The following is a 16,025-nucleotide window of genomic DNA, read 5'->3' on the forward strand; positions in this document are numbered from 1 at the left end:
CAGTGCTCTTAACCACTGTGAATTTTCTTTTTTAATTAATAAGATGGTAACATGTATTCTTTTTATTCATAAACTTCTAAAAGTAAAATGCATGCTAAACAGAGAAGGGGAAAAACAAGTCATGACCCACAACTTGAACAATCACAACCCTTTACAGTTCGGATGCTTTCCCAATGTGTCGGTTGACAAACCAATGCACAGAGGCATAAAAGCACGCAGAAAGGGACCACCAGGGAAATGGTTGTGAAGATGTCCACATTCGGTGGCAGCTGGATCAGATGCCTTCTTTCCAAGGCTACAGCGTTTAGACTCCTGCAGAGTATTCCAGTCGCTTTAGTGGTCATATTCCAAACAAGAGATTTCATGTCACATCACCAACCCGAGCCCTAGAGCTGCAGCATCAGAATGGTTCCGAAGCATGTCAGGCATTCCGACGAACTCTGCTATTTAAATGGCAGAGTGGGCACTAACGCGTCCAACGCCAGGGCAGGACTCTTACTAGATTGTGGTGAGATCCTTTTCCAGCTGCAGCACAATTTCCCTCAGGGCAGAGTCCTCTGCCCAGTTGGTTTTACTCCCCAAAATAAGGCCCTGCGATTAAAAAGAAAAATTCTAAGTACTTAATTTAACAAGATCTTAACAAATCCTTTCCTGATACCCCCCCCCCTGCGAACAGGTTCCATGTAGCCCAGGTTGGCGCCAAACTTGCTATATCCATCGACTGATCGACTGGGCAGCTGAGGGTGACACTGAACTGCCCATCTTCCTGCCTCCACTTACTCAGTGCTGGGGCTACAAGTATCTACCAGTATGTCAAGGCCACGTGGGCTGGGGCTGCCAGGTGAACTTTACCAGCTGAGCCACAGATATCCCCGGCGCCCTTGCACTGACTTCATCTCTGTTTACTGAGCATCTACGAGTATGATCAAGAGGAAAAACAGGACTTCATCCTCAGATTCTCACTCTCAACAGTGGCAGCCTGCTTCACATGACGCTAGATGGTATTTCCAGTGTCCACCTCGTTAGGAATACTTGCATGGCTGCCCACCCCCCTCTGTCTCCCTCCCCCCACTGCAAAAGTTCCGTTGCCGTGCTCAGGTGAAACAGTAACCATAGCTAATACGTTTTATTTTCAAAAGAGAGAAAAAAAAAAGTTTAGTTCATCAATGTTTTAAACCTTTGGAAACAGTGAAAAATATTTTTGCGGCAGACAATTGAGTAGATGATGAAGAAATGATTAGGATCATAAATGAATGAGAATTCTGGTCATTACCTTTTGATAAACAATGGCTCAATGATAGTAAATTATTTATTGTATAATGTTTAGATAGATTTTAGAAAGTGTTGTGACATTATTACAAAAATATTAAAAATTTTGTCCTATAGGAGGGACATTCTTGACAGGCAGTGGTGGTGCATGCCTTTAATTCTAGCACTTGGGTGGCAGAGACAGGTGTATCTCTGTGAGTTCGATGCCAACCTGGACAGCGAAGGCTACACAGAGAAATCTGTCTGAACCCCCCCACCACTCCAAAAAAAGAAACATTTTTTTTTTTTGTTTCTGTCATTCTGAATCAGTTAATTTTATATGTATGGGTTTTTTATTTACATGCCTGTCTACTCACCAGGACTACTGCCATGGAGGTCAGAAGAGGAGATCAGATCCCTTGGGACTAGAGTTATATGTAGTTGTGAGTGCTGTACAGGTACTAGGTATTGAACCTGAGTTCTCTGGAGGAGTAGTCAGTGCTCCCAACCAATGATCCAACTCTCCTGGCTGTTTCTGTTTCTTTTGAGCCATGGTCTTGAGTTCCTGATCACTCTACCTTTCTCTCACAAGTGTTCAGATTATAGATGTGTGCCACCATGTCCAGCTGCCTCTGGCATGTAATGTATAGATATACCTCCTGTATATACATGTTACCTGGAACACATGCTGAATAACTGTAGTAATCTTTATCTCCATCTGTAGTTTTTTTTGCATGGTCTTTATCACTTCTGAATTTTCCATATTGTCCAAATCCTTTTTCTGCTTGCTCTTCTCGGTTTGTATTTCCAAAAGCTTACTTCTTGAAGTTTGCTTTAATTCTGTGAGGTTAAAAGTAAAACAGTATTATATGGCCTGCCTCTGCCTCAGTGATGGGACAAAGGTATACCACCACTACCTGGCATGTTTTTTTTTTTTTTTTTTAAGACAGGGTCTCTCTGCGTAGCCCTGGCTGACCTGAACTCACTATGTGAACTTACCTACCTAAAGAAATGTGTTCCCAAGACCCATAGGACAACTTTATAAACAAAGATAGATCCGTGTACCAAGTGTGTGTAGTAAGTACTATAAAGGCCCAGACAGGGAGATGCGTCTCCTGGGATCGAAGTTACAGACATTATGAGCTGCCATGTGGGTGCGGAGATTCAAACCTGGGTTCCCTGAAGAGCATATGGCCAGCTCTACAATCTGTTTATGGTTTTTGTTTTTGTTTTGTTTTGTTTTTTCTTGAGGCAGGGTCTTGTTGTGGGAACTCATTCTACCAATAACTTTGGGGTACCAGCCTTAGGGCGTGGCTTCTTGGCTGTGGACTTGACTTACAAGCTCTGGGACAGGGTCTCAAGGAACAGGGGGCTTGCTGTTGATGCTCTCCGCCCTTGGGCAGCCGATCAGCGGTGGTGTCTATTGACTCTGCATCAGTGAGTGTTTGTTCCTTCCTATACCTAAATAAATTCTTGAGAGCCCCTCAACAGACTCATGGCCATCTTGTTATAGGTCTCATACAGCTCAGGCTGGCTTTGAATTCCCCATCTTCCTGTCTCTCTCTCTCAAGTGTTGGGATTACATGTGTGGGTCAGAATGCCTGGCCCAAATTTATGGCTTCTTGCATGTTGGGCAAACTCCAACTGAGTTACATCCTGTGGCCTAGGGGCTTGGTTCTCATAAATGTTTAGCCATTTTCAGTTCTACATTCACTGAAAGGATATACCTTTTCTCATTATCATTTATTTATTTATTTATTTTTTAAGACAGGGTTTCTTTGTGAAAGCCTGGTTGTCCTGGAACTCACTCTTTGACCAGGCTGGCTTTGAACTTAGAGACTGGCCTGCCTATGCTTCCCAAGAGCTGGGATCAAAGGTGCACACCATCACTGTCTGGCATACCTGCTTTTCTAATCCAAGAGTCCTTCTTATTAGGTATCTGTTTCCCACATGGATATGTTTCTGTAGTTTTCTTTTAAAAGGGCAGTATGGATCCCCACAGTTTTCATGATCTGCAGGTGAAATGATTTATCTAGTATCCTTGATTCGGTAAATTTGTGAGGAACCCAATCTGTAACCAACGAGACAACCTATACATTTAATCACAGTCTAGAGTCAGTCTGAGCCCTCCAAACTACTGAACATAAATCCCTACCATAGGAGGAAGGGTTGTAGGAGCCAGAGGGGTTAAGGCACAAGAAAACTTACAGACTAAACTGACCTGGGCTCACAGGGGCTCTCAGAGACAGAACCGACAACCAGAGAGCTTGCATGGGACTGACCTAGGCCCTCTACATATATGTTACAGTTGTGTAATGTGGTCTTCTTGTGGGACTCCTAACTATGGGATCAGGGGCTGTCTCTGACTCTGTTAACTTCCCGGGACCCTTTTCCTACTGGGTTGCCTCCTCCAGCCTTACTAGAAGAGGAGGTGCCTAGTCTCATTACATCTTGACACACCATGGCTGGCTGATATCCACAAGAGGCCTGCCCTTTTCTGAAGAGAAACTGAGGAATGGATGGAGGAGGGGAGGGGGGGGATGGCCTGGGAGGAGAAGAGGGAGGGTAAACTTCAGTCTAGATTAAAAAAAAAAAAATCCCTGTCCTTTTGTGTAGTGACTGTTTCAGGGATTTGAGGGGGCGTGGGAGACCTTTGAGACATACATTTCAATAGTTTCGATCAAAAGGAATCTCATTACACACACACACACACACACACACACACACACACACACGTATTTATACATATATATGTGTATACATATTCTAAGAAGGGCTAGAAGGTCTTGCTATCAATTCCTGCCTAGCCTGCTCTACACTATGTAGCTCAGGCTGGCTTTGAACAAGTGATGAACCTCTGACCTTTTGAGTGCTAGAATTATGTTGTAATAAATTAGATGAGAAGACCGTGGAAGCAGATATACTTATGACCGAGAATGGTATAAATATGTTCATAAGGGCATGCGAAGACTCTATAATGACATATACCAAACTGAGGTCAAAGAGAGAGAGGCAGGACTTCTTACTGTAATTTTCTCTGTCCCTTGATTTCTTCACTGAGAGAGAGTACTCATATTGTAGTTTTGGCTCTCATGTAACCCACGCTGGCCTTGAGCTCACTGTAGAGCATGACCTGACTTCCCGATCCTTGTGCCTAAGCATTCAGAGTGCTGGCTTTATGGCATGTGCTACCTCAGCTGACCATGATTTTAGGCTCTAAAACAATAAAAACTAAGAGAAATGCATCTCACACCCCATTTCCTTAAGCACCGTGTTCAGAAATTTTGAAAATTAAATTTACCAGCTGCTGAGAAATCTGTCCCTGTTAACAGTTAAAGTAGATAAAAATGGGTTCCACAAAGTAATGAAATAATTCAAAAGGCTGGCACACACCTTTAATGCCAGCACTCAGAGGCAGAGGCAGGTGGATCTCTGAGTTCGAGGCCAGCATGACCTACAAAGAGAATTCCATGGTGGGCCAGGGCTACACAGAGAAACCCTGTCTTAAAAAACCAAGAACAAGGGCTAGTGACACCGGTCCTTGCTCCCACACATGAGACCTGGTGTGGCAGAAGGAAAGAATTTCTTTTTTAATTCTTCTTCTGGTTTTTCAAGACAGGGTTTCTCTGTAGCTTTGGAGCCTGTCCTGGCGCTTGATCTGTCGACCAGGCTGGCCTTGAGCTCACAGAGATCCACCTGCCTTTGCCTCCCGAGTGCTGCGATCACAGGCGTGCCCCACCCCCACCCAGTAAGAACCCACTCTTAATGGTTGCCTGCCAACGCCCCCATGAGTGCCTCAGACAATGGGCATGTGTTTATTTGTATGTACACACACACACACACACACACACAACTGAAAGAAGTGTAAACTCATTGTACATACGAAGTCTCTTCTTTCTAACGTCAAGCAGCTTTTGCTCTAATTCCGAAGACTCCTGTTTACGGAAATGAAAATGAAAGCATGTCACTCAATGAGAAATCAATAGCCTCACTGAGACTCATAGTCTGACTTTCTTCAGCTCCTTTTCCCCCTTTTCCTTACTTTTGTTTTTGTTTGTGGTGTTTTGAAACAAGTCTGCTATGTAGCTGGCCTTTAACTCACCCTGCATGCTGGGATTAAAGGCAGAGGCATGCTCTACTATACCCAGCTACCTCTCAAATAGCTCAGGCTAGCCTCACCTTACTATGGAACTAAGAATGACTGAACTCCTGGCCCATCTCTGTCTCCTAAGTGTTAGGATCACAGGTGTATGCAGAGACCTAGCCTAAAGTGGGGTTTTCAACTCCCCTGTTTCCACAAAGCCAAAGGAAGAAAACAGTCACTTAAAGTATGCTGATCATTTGTAACCTCAGTAAAAAGGGAGTTCTAGGATAAAAACAACCCAAGGAGAGAAATCTGCAGACCCGCAGCTGCATTGCACATCTCAGTCTTGTGTCTTGCAAGATGTCATCATGAAAGATTTTAGTTTGCAGAGCAAGGGTGTAATAAAAGGGCAGGAGAATAATTCTTGCAAGCGGAATATAGAAAATCATAAGGCATGAACATTGACATGGGAGGAGAGAACAGAAATTATGAAAACAAGAAAGTTACTATGGTGAGGGGGCTAATGGTCATGTTAGACCGATCTTGTTAAATAGGGCTAGTTACAGCCAAGAGAAAGCCAGAGTATGAAAAAAAAGTTTCTCACAGGTCTTGGCCCACAACAAGGAAATCGGCCCCCAACCCTGGAGCAAATGATTCCAGATGAACAGCTCTGTTTGGGTCACTCCTGGCCAACGGGCAGTCTGGAGACTTTCCAAGTCATTCTATGGTTTATCCTTTGAATAAGAACAGGTCATACCTGGGTGATCTCTCAAACATGAGATCAATCACCTTGTACCCCATGCATGCATGTATGCTGATTTGCGGCTTGTCTCTATAAAAAGAACCTGAACCCTTTGAGGGGTGTGCAGCTTTCCCCGAGATTGCTGACACCCGAGTGCACTCGTTCAAAAAACACCTCTTGCTTGTTGCATCTCCTGGTTTTGGTGTTTGTGTCGTGGGGCTCTCCCACTGGCCCATCAGGACCCTGGAATTAGGAACAATCAAAATCAGGAAACCACACAAGACATGCAAACAGCCCTATGTGGCAGCTTACCTCCTGTGACTTCATTATCAAATTCTGTAGCTTTAGTATGTGCTTCATGTCATCAGTGAGCACACTGCAAAGGAAACAAAGTATGATTTATTTACTTAAGTGAAAAACAACAAATCTTGGGGCTGAAGAGGCAGGTCAGTGGCTAAGAGTACTTCCTGCTCTTGTGGAAGGCCCAGTTCAGGTTCCCAGCAACCACAGGACAGCTCACACAACAGTCCAGCTGCATCCCTGGTTCCAGGGATGTGATGCCCTCTTCCAGCCTCTGCAGGTATTTCGTGTGTGGTACACATACATACACATCCACAAACACTCATCCGTATCAAGTAATTCAAAAAAAGAAAAGAAAACCTTGTAGCTTGGTTGGCAGACTGCCTGCCTAGAATGAGCAAATTTGAACCATGGTCCAGATTTAATCCCTGACTGCATAAACTAGGCACCGTGGCCAAAGTCAGCAATCCCTGGACTCGGGAGGGGAAGGCAGGATTTGAGTTTGAAGCGAGCCTGTACCACATAATTAGTTCAAGGCCAGCCTGGGCTACATGGAAAGACCCTGTTTTAAAATGAAAAAAGAACACAAGGGATAAACACCTTTTATCCCTGCACTCGGGAGGCAGACCAGACAGATCTCTATGAGTTCTTGGCCAGCCTGGTCTACAGAGTGAGTTCCAGGACAGCCAGAGCTGTCTCAAAAAACAAAGGACAAAAAGAAAGAAAGAAAGGAAGGAAGAAAGAAAGGAAGGAAAAAAAAAAAAAAAAAAAAAAAAAAAAGACCACCAGCAGTCCAGTGCTTTTCTTGAGCCAGGGGATTAAGGAGAGGCTTGTAAGACATTCACAGAAAGCAAACAAAGAAGCATTTGGTTGGCTAAAGATGAGTGTATACTTAAAAACTTGCAGGCGGTTTCTGACCGGCCAGGGGTTTGTTTTACTGTTTTCACTGAGCTTCAGCTTGCTCTTGTAGGAATCTAAGGCCACCACCCAGGAGGCAGAGATGGCCACACTAAAGATGGCCCTATTCAAATGACCGTTAACAGTTGTAAACTCCAAAACATGCTACGGACACTGCTTGGCCTATTTGAACTTTCTGTTTTCACAAGGTATCCCGTGTGTATGATGAGCACTTGCTCCTTTAACATAAAACTGTTTTGTGTTTTAAGTTATTATTATTTTTACATGTATGGGTGTTTCACTTGCATGTATATAAGTACATCAGTCATGTAGTACCTTCAAGGCCAGAAAATGATATTAGATCCCCTGGAACTGGTGTTTCAGACTGTTGTAAGCTGTCATGTGGGTGCTGGGAATTGAACCTGGGTCCTCTGGAAGTGCAGCTAAATCTTAACTGCTCAGTCATCTCTCTAGCCTCACTACAAAACTGTTTTCCCGTTTTGTGAGAGGGTTGAGTAAGTAAGGGTGCCCTGCTGTCAAGCCAGGGTTTCAGGAAAGTTCAGATTAGCCTCAAAATCACAGAGATGCCACCGCCTCCACCTCCCAAGAGCTGAGTCTAAGGTGTGCACCTCCACACCTGGCCCTACAACTTCAGAGTTTGGGATTTGAAATCTGAGCTGGCAGGGATCTCAAGAGGTTAAAAATCAGCCTGAATGAAGACATCCAGATGGGAGAGATGCCCAGATGCTTCCCATAACTTCTCTGGTGCTCATAGGAGGGTATATTATGTTTTAGAGCCTCGGGAGGAAAGATCACAGGTGTGGCCTGGAGTGAGACTCTTGGAGTCCCAGAGCTTTGATTAACACTTCTCAACAAACTAACCAGAACCAGCACCCACGCCCCTTCCCTCTTCTGTCCCACCCATCTTTTTTTTCAGTACTGCACCCAAAACTTACCTGTCATACTTGCTGGCTAAGTGATCTACCACTGAGCTACATCCCAGACACCCCCTTTTTGTTTTTAAACTTTTTGAGGGCTTGGCGGTGGCGGTGCACACCTTTAATCCCAGCACTCGGGAGGCAAAGGCAGGTGGGTCTCTGTGAGTTCAAGGCCAGCCTGGTCTATAGAGTGAGTTCCAGGACAGCTCCAAAGCTACACAGAGAAACCCTGTCTCAAAAAACAAACAAACAAACAAACAAACAAACAAAAAACACTACCACCAAAAACAAAACAAAAAAAACCAAAAAAACTTTTTGAGACAGAGTCTCATTAAATGGTTCAGGCTATCCTTGAACTCACCCTGTAGACTCACCCTGTAGTCCAGGCAGGTAAAATAAGCTCATTTCTATCAATGAAAACCGAGGAGTCTCTTATTTCGTTAAGTTGCTACTGGAGGACCTGAGTTCAATTCCCAGAGCACACGAGTCAAGAAAAAAACTAAGTGATTCCTTCAAGTTGTCCGTACACACACACACACACACACACAGACTTTTTATTCCTAGGGTTTCTTTACATAGCCCTGACTGTCCTGGAACTCACTGTGTAGACCAGGCTGGCCTCAACCTCACAGAAATCCTCCTGCCTCTGCCTTTCAAGGCTGGGATTAAAACTGCTAATGCACTTTTTTCCTAAGTCACAATCTAAAACCATTTCATACACCTCTCTTGTTGTTCCCATTCTTTCCAATCCAGGAGAAATGTAAAAAGCCATACCTGCTCTCAGCACCCATCTTTTCCATGTTCTTTGTAAGTGCAGCTGAAAGTCTCATCCTAAAAACAAAAACAAACCCCCAAAAACATTAAATAACAAAAAAATGGCATCTTAGAGAAAAAGCTTCTATTGCACACAGCAAGTAACATTTATCGGACATGAAAGTGTTTTTGTAAGAATAACAAGATTGATTTTCCTTCAAACACACCCAAAACATAGTATGCTTTAAAAACAGTAGGCATGGGAGCTCCTAACCACTGAGCCATCACTTGAACCCCAGGGAATATTCTAAAGAAAAGGAGCAAAGCGTGGAAATAAGAAAGCAGCCCAGGGAGGAGGCTGTGGCCTGCTGCTGTGTGTTGCCAGGCTGAGGCTGAGCAGACTGGTATCTATGCTCAGCCATTCACCTTGGTGCAGAGCCAGGGAAGCATACAGACATCGGCATGGGCCTGCTGAGGAGATGCTGCCAGTTTGGTCTCATGTAGCCTAGACTAGCCTCAAACTCTTTTAGCTGAGGGAAACCTTGAATTTCAGATCCTTAAACCTGGAACATCTTATATCCTTGAATTTCTACCTCCTTACACATGTATGTGCACCCCTATGCCAGCTTGACTGGGAACATTAAAGCAAACCACTTCAAGCCGGCAGAATGAGCTTGTGCAAGGCTCTGGGATCCGTCTCCATCACTGAACACACAAGGCACAGCTAGACATAGTGGATACATGCCTAGAGTCCCTACATTCAGTTGAGGCAGGAGGACCTAGAGTTGGAGGCAAACCTGAACAGGTAAGAGAATGGGCAATTAAGTCTGTACAGGCGGTAGTTCTTTCTTCCCGATCTGTGTAACTAGTTAAATTAGCTTTAATTACTACTTTAACTTATTTCTGTGTGTGTAACCCACATGCCTCAGCACGGGTAGAGGTCAGGGGATAACCTGTGGGAGCTGGCTCTCTCTTTCCACCATGTTAGCTCTGAGAACCAAACTCAGGCCACGGGACATCTCCAAGCTCCTTTCCCTGCCAAACCATCTCACCAGCCTGCTACAGCTGCTTCTTAAATAGATATAAAAATGTAAATTCAGAACTTAAAGTAATCTGGGAAGGTCAAAACTACAGAGTAGTAACTATAAGAGTCATTTACGTTCTATTACTAAATCATGAGCCTATGTAAATGTCATGTTTGTCTATTAATGTTATTATCCAGGCAAACCTGGCCCTGCCCCTTGGGGACCTGGCAGAGTTACCCCTTGGCTGTGTACGCAGGTACAATGGTCCCTTTAAGAGACAAGCTCTGCCCACTTCCAATCTCTTTTTCTGAGGAGGCAGGTCTCTCTGTCTGTCTCTCCTCTCCCCATCTCTCCTTTCCCTTCCCTTCCTCCAATATACTTTCTACGTAAGTCCTGACTGCCTGGCATGTTTGTCTCGCCATGGGATTCACCAAGGTCCCCCTTGGGCTGCATATCATAACAAATGTGCATCACCATATGGCCACATTCTAAGACAGGCACCATTTGCAGTGTGATCTCAGTAAGAATATAATAATAATAATAATAATAATAATAATAATAATAATAAAAGAATATAATAGAAGGCACACAAAGTGAGGTGGCCAGTGTCACGAGAATTCTATGGCATTACTTTCATATATGTGATCTTGTCACTGACAGAAAATTCCTACACAGTACATGCATACTGTACTTAGCACAGAGCTTATGGTATTGTATTTATATTCAAACACCTATAATCTGTATATACGTTTCAGGTCAATCTGAAGTGCATATTCAATTTCCAGACCAGCCTGGGCTATAGAGTGAGACCCTGTCTCAAACCAACTTTGTGACAATTCTATGTATTAAACAGTTACTGAAATAAATGGATCTGTGTAATGCTTTTAACCCCAGTGTTTGAAACTCTACGTTAACTTCCTGACGACCCATCATCTCCTGGGCCCTACATACCTTCTCCAGAGGAAGATATTAATGAATAGCATAACTTCAGGGTTGGAAGCTTCTGTAACATTACCTGAGCATCTCTTTTGTCCCTCACTCTTTTCCTCCTGTGCCCTTCCGTTTTTGGAAACAGGGTCTCTTTACTTATATAAACCAGGTTGACCTTGAACTCAAAAAGATCCACCTGCCTCTGCATTCAGAGTGCTGGGATTAAAGATGTGCACGACCAACTACTCCCCTCCCACTCCACCCTCCAATTAAGGTCAGGGTCTCCCTATGTAGCCAAGATTGGTTTTGAACTCATGGCCCTCCAGCTGCAGCCTCTTGAGTGCTGGGATCACAGGCTTCTAATCACCATTGAATTCAGCTTAGTTTTATTTATTTTTTTTTTTAAATCCCCCCAACCTTTGCATTTAGTTCACAATTCTCAGTAGTATTAAGGTAAAAGTTACCTGTTTAGTGCAAGAGTTTTCATTTCAAAATTGCTCTTTACATCTTCAATTTCATTTTCCAGGTCTTCAATTTTACTATTAAGGAAACATGAGCCAAAGAATTTCAGCAATGTCAGTAAAAGTTGTTCCTGAAATGTGTATGAAGGTAATCTTGGAGAAAAGGTTGGACACCTCTATTTGAACAGAAGAAAGCTAAGGCTCACCACATAGGAGCCTGTCTACACAGCTGATGCTGAGTTTCTTCACTAAGCTTCATCTAGACAATGTGGGGGAATGCTGGACAGCAGAGAAGCAACCACCCCCCAGCACCGAAACTGCCACTGCATATCAACAACCTCCCGACATAAGCATGAGGTATATATACACATCTGGAATCACAAAGGAAAAGAAAGACAGCACTGTAACAAGGATCAAAGCTCAAATCTTAGTAAAAGCCACAGACAAAATATTAAAATATGACATACACTTCAATTTGTTTTTCTTGCATGATCTGTTCTGGAGTTTTTTCTTCACCTGCAAGTAAAAAGATTTTTAAGTCAGGAACAGTTTTATGTAAATAAATATTTAGTGTGTGTGTGTGTGTGTGTGTGTGTGTGTGTGTGTGTATGTATGTGTGTGTGTGTGCATACCAGGGGACTCAAGTCAGAGAAAGAGTTGTCAGTCGGTTCTCCCCTCGCTATATGGGTTCTTGGCATGGAAGTCGGCTGTCAGGCTTACTGGCAAGCACCTTGACCAGCTGAGCCTTCTTACTGCACCCCCCCCCCCCATTTCTTAGTTATCTTGCATGTTTCTTTGCTTACCTCTTTTGCTGCACGGAATGAACACAAACAACTTGTTTTGTTCTTGAGACAGGGTCTCTCGGGGTAGCTCAGGCCAGCCTGGAACTTGATATGGAAACCAGGCTGGCCTCAAACTCACAAAGACCCCACTTTTTCTGCCTCTTGAGTGCTGGAATTAAAGGCATGAATCACCATGCCTAAGAAAACACAACTTTTTGTAAAGCTGATTTGCTTCCCAAGAATACCATTCATCTGGGGGCTGGAGATGGCTCAGCGATTAAAAGCCCTTGGCTGAGGATCTGAGTTCAATTCCCACTATCCAGATGGTGGCTCATAACCTCTGCCGCTGTTTCCAGGGGATCCAGTGCCCTCTTGGGCTTTATGGGTACAGACATATGTGCATGTATATGCACGAACACACAATAGAAATAAATAACTTTTAAAACAAATAGCATTCATCAGCAAACTCAGAAAATGGACTTGAAAATGGAGCTACTTACTTGCATCAATCATGGACTTGTATTCTAAGAGTTGCTGTTTTGTCTGTGCCCTCAGCCTGCAAATTAAGGAAAGGATTTATGGATGGTGGTTACAATCATCATGCAGTAAGTGAAATCTGACACTGACTGAAGCCTTCTCATTTAACCCCATTGTATTTAAAACAGTTCACGAAAGGGAGTCATAGAACACAATACAGTGGGCAAGCAGCATCTTGGAGAAAAAGTTAAAAATTTAATTCTTATGCACATTAATAGGCCAGACCGAAATGTAGTTACTGAAAACTGCTAGAGGTAGGTAACCAAAAGTGATGACGCCGCCAAACTCTATTAGGGTTACATTTATTAGGGTAATATTTCTAGAAGGGGCTAGAAGATGGTTCAGCCACTAAGTGAGTATTGTTCTGGTTAAAAGGACATGAGTTTGGTTCCCAGCACTGACACCAGCTGTTCGAAATTACCTGTAACTCCAGCTCTGGGAGGAATTTGCTGCCTCTGACCCGCAAGGGCACGAATTTGAACATACGCTTGCGCTCTCGCTCTCTCTCTCTCTCTCTCTCTCTCTCTCTCTCTCTCTCTCACACACACACACACACCTATCAAAAGTAATCAAAATGAAAAAACTCTTCTTCAAGACAGGTTTCTCTGTGTAGCCCTGGCTGTTCTGGAACTCACTCTGTAGACCAGGCTGGCCTCAAACTCAGAGATCAGCCCGTCTCTGCCTCCCAAATGCTAGGACTGAAGTTTGACACTACCCCTTGTTTCCAAAATACATCTTAAAAAAAAAATTGCAGGGCGGTGGTGGTGTACACCTTTGATCCCAGCACCCGGGAGGCAGAGGCAGGTGGATCTCTGTGAATTTGAGGCCAGCCTGGTCTACAAAGTGAGTGCCAGGATAGGCTCCAAAGCTACAGAGAGGAAACCCTCTCACAAAAAAACAATAAACAAATAAAATAAATGAAAATCATAAAAACTTAAAAAGCATTTCCAGTAAATACAAAAAAGTAACAAAAAATAACTTGTGGAGAGACAAGCGATTAATATTTAGTAGGTTTTAGAAAAAATTCTATTACTCCTAATCCAAAATCAAGCAAAATAAGTAGAAAAAAGCTGAGAATAGTAGCCAGTGCTTTTGGCGCCAGTTGCACAGCCCTGTGTATTGGTCTTTAGAGCCCCTTTTCTACAGCTAAGAAACACCCGACAGCAAGGTCTTTAAGGGACAAAATTCCAAATGAAAACAACTTCCCACCAGGTACCAGGCTAGCCATCCCAGTGACTTGGAGGGCTGTGGGAGGAGGACAGTCAGCACAGGCCTGCCAGGGTTTCAGAGCAAGTTCAAGACCAGTCCTTGGCAACCTATCAAATTTAATCCCAAAATAAAGTCCAGAAAGGGCTGTTGATGCAGCCCAGTGTCAGAGTGCTTGCCTAATATGCTTCAGGCCCCAGTTCAGTCAGGGTATTTGATCACTGTGAACCCCGGGATCAAGTTGTGCTGTGGCTTGGCCCTAGCACACACCTTTAATCCAAGAGCTCTCTTTTTTGCACGCTGTAAACAGGATTAAATAAAGTCAACCATAGGTCTAGAGGCAGAGCAAGCCACCAGTTGACAGGAAGTGAACATGGAGACAGGAAGACGGATAGAGAGACACACAGGAAGAGAAGGGAGGGTCATTCCAACAGTGGAAGACAGTGGAGGGGCCTCTGCTAAGGAGGAAGGCCGGCTGGATGCTTTCTCCGCCTCTCTGAGCTAGTAGGCTTTCACCCCAGGATCTGGCTCCCAAGTCTTTACTGGTAAATCGGATGATTGAGATTTTCTTAAAAACAAGTGATATGCCTTTGTGTGACTGGGCATGGTGGCCAATGCCTATCACCCTGAAGGCAGAGGCAGGAGCATTACTACAAATTCAAGGGTAGCCTAGTATATACATAGTTATAGCCTGCCAATGTTATACAACACTTATCTCTGACCCTGTAGCAGAAAACTGTATCCCAATAGAACTTTATGAGCATTAACATTTGGATTTTATGTGTTATGTTTTGGCATCTGTCCTTATTTAAACATGGAAGTCCTATGCTGAAACCTAGTGGTACAGCGCTTGCTCCGCAGACACCAGACGTTGGGTCCCATCTCCAGCACCGAAAGACAGCTTTTCTTAGGAGAGCAGTAGAGCAGATTTGGTCCAGGACTTGGACTGAATCAGCTCCTTGACAGCAAATTTCCCCTAGGAACTGCTGGTTGCAGAAACAGCATCCTAGTAAAATGATAAGCAAATGAAGATTCTGGACGTAAAGGGTGTTAGCCATAAAAGGTGGGTTGGGCCGGGGTGCTGGCACACGCCTTAATGACAGCACTCAGGAGGCAGAGGCAGGGGAATCTGTGTTCGAGATCAGCCTGGTCTACAGAGTGAGACCCAGGACAGCCAGGGCTACACAGAGAAACCCTGTCTCGAAAACCCAAAAGTAAAAAATAAGAGGGGCGGGGGAGAGGTTGGGCTCTCCCGCTTCCTGTAGCTCGGCTTGGATGTACTGCTCAATCAGCCGGGATCACAGTGGCAAGATAGGATATGAGGGCAGGTTCGAAGCCTAGCTAAGGACGGGGTACTGTGCTAAATATTTCCTCAGAACGTCCCACCTTCCTCTCCCCCAGCAGCTCTGCGTGCAGGGTATCTATCCTTTGCTGCCCGCTTCCCCGCTGACGAGCTTAAGGCGGTTAAGCTAATAAGTGCAGTCAGGCTCGGAGCCTTAAGGGTGAGCCAGTGAGTTTGAATTTGAACCCTGGGCCTGCTGAGCAAGGGCGGGATGCCGGGATGGAGCACCTGAGCAGCAGGCGGATGCGATCCTCGATGCTTTCCTCCGCAGCCTGCGACTCACCCCGCACCTCTCCGCATTCCTCAGCCCCGGCCACAGGCTTCTCCCCCGGCTGCTCCATTGCAGATGCCATGGGTTTGATCTCTAGGGAAATACCCGAGCGTTTATTCCCGCCACAAATTGACACCAGGAAGTGCATGTTTGTCCCGCCCCTTCCGCCCTAAAGCTCCACCTTCTGCCTCTCCCAGCATCAGGTTGCCGTGGTTACTGAGCTGCATTCTTTTTCTCTGGTTTCCCTGGAGAAATAGATTCTATTCCCCTGAACTCTCACCAACACAAGCTTACCTAGCCAGCACAGAGCTAGGGGCGGTGATCCGAGAATAATTTAAGTAAGAGCGACCCGGAGAAGTGATGGGAGGGTGAAGGGGGGAGGGAAGGGGGAAAGGAAAGAAGGGTAGAGCTCTGGCCTAAACTGATGTCAATAGTCGTCCAGCCCGGGTGCTGTTATCGTCTTTCCTGCTACATTTCAAGTCTGGGTTGGAGATTGGGTATGCCCTACA

The 16,025-nt window shown here is 44.6% G+C and overlaps 1 protein-coding gene across 1 annotated transcript; it reads right to left on the reverse strand.

The window, feature by feature from the left end:
- Positions 1–358: 358 nt before the first annotated feature.
- Cenph (centromere protein H) lies at positions 359–15,606 on the reverse strand. Its single transcript, XM_051182857.1, has 9 exons — positions 15,474–15,606; positions 12,661–12,716; positions 11,846–11,894; positions 11,382–11,456; positions 8,984–9,040; positions 6,387–6,450; positions 5,132–5,183; positions 1,925–2,088; positions 359–591 (listed from the first exon to the last, which is right to left on the reverse strand). The coding sequence occupies exons 1-9, from the start codon at positions 15,596–15,598 to the stop codon at positions 499–501; spliced, it is 735 nt and encodes a 244-aa protein (XP_051038814.1). The 5' UTR covers positions 15,599–15,606; the 3' UTR covers positions 359–498.
- Positions 15,607–16,025: the final 419 nt, after the last annotated feature.

Source organism: Phodopus roborovskii, unplaced genomic scaffold (assembly GCF_943737965.1).
Source record: "Phodopus roborovskii unplaced genomic scaffold, PHOROB, whole genome shotgun sequence".
Lineage (NCBI taxonomy): Eukaryota > Metazoa > Chordata > Mammalia > Rodentia > Cricetidae > Phodopus > Phodopus roborovskii.

Coding starts and splice junctions, on each gene's coding strand:
- Cenph (XM_051182857.1), bottom strand. CDS start 15,598: ATGGCATCTGCAATGGAGCAGCCGGGGGAGAAGCCTGTGGCCGGGGCT. Junction 11,895..12,660: donor CAAGTCCATGATTGATGCAA/GTAAGTAGCTCC, acceptor TTTTACTTGCAG/GTGAAGAAAAAACTCCAGAA. Junction 2,089..5,131: donor CGTTAGAAAGAAGAGACTTC/GTATGTACAATG, acceptor TTAACCTCACAG/AATTAAAGCAAACTTCAAGA.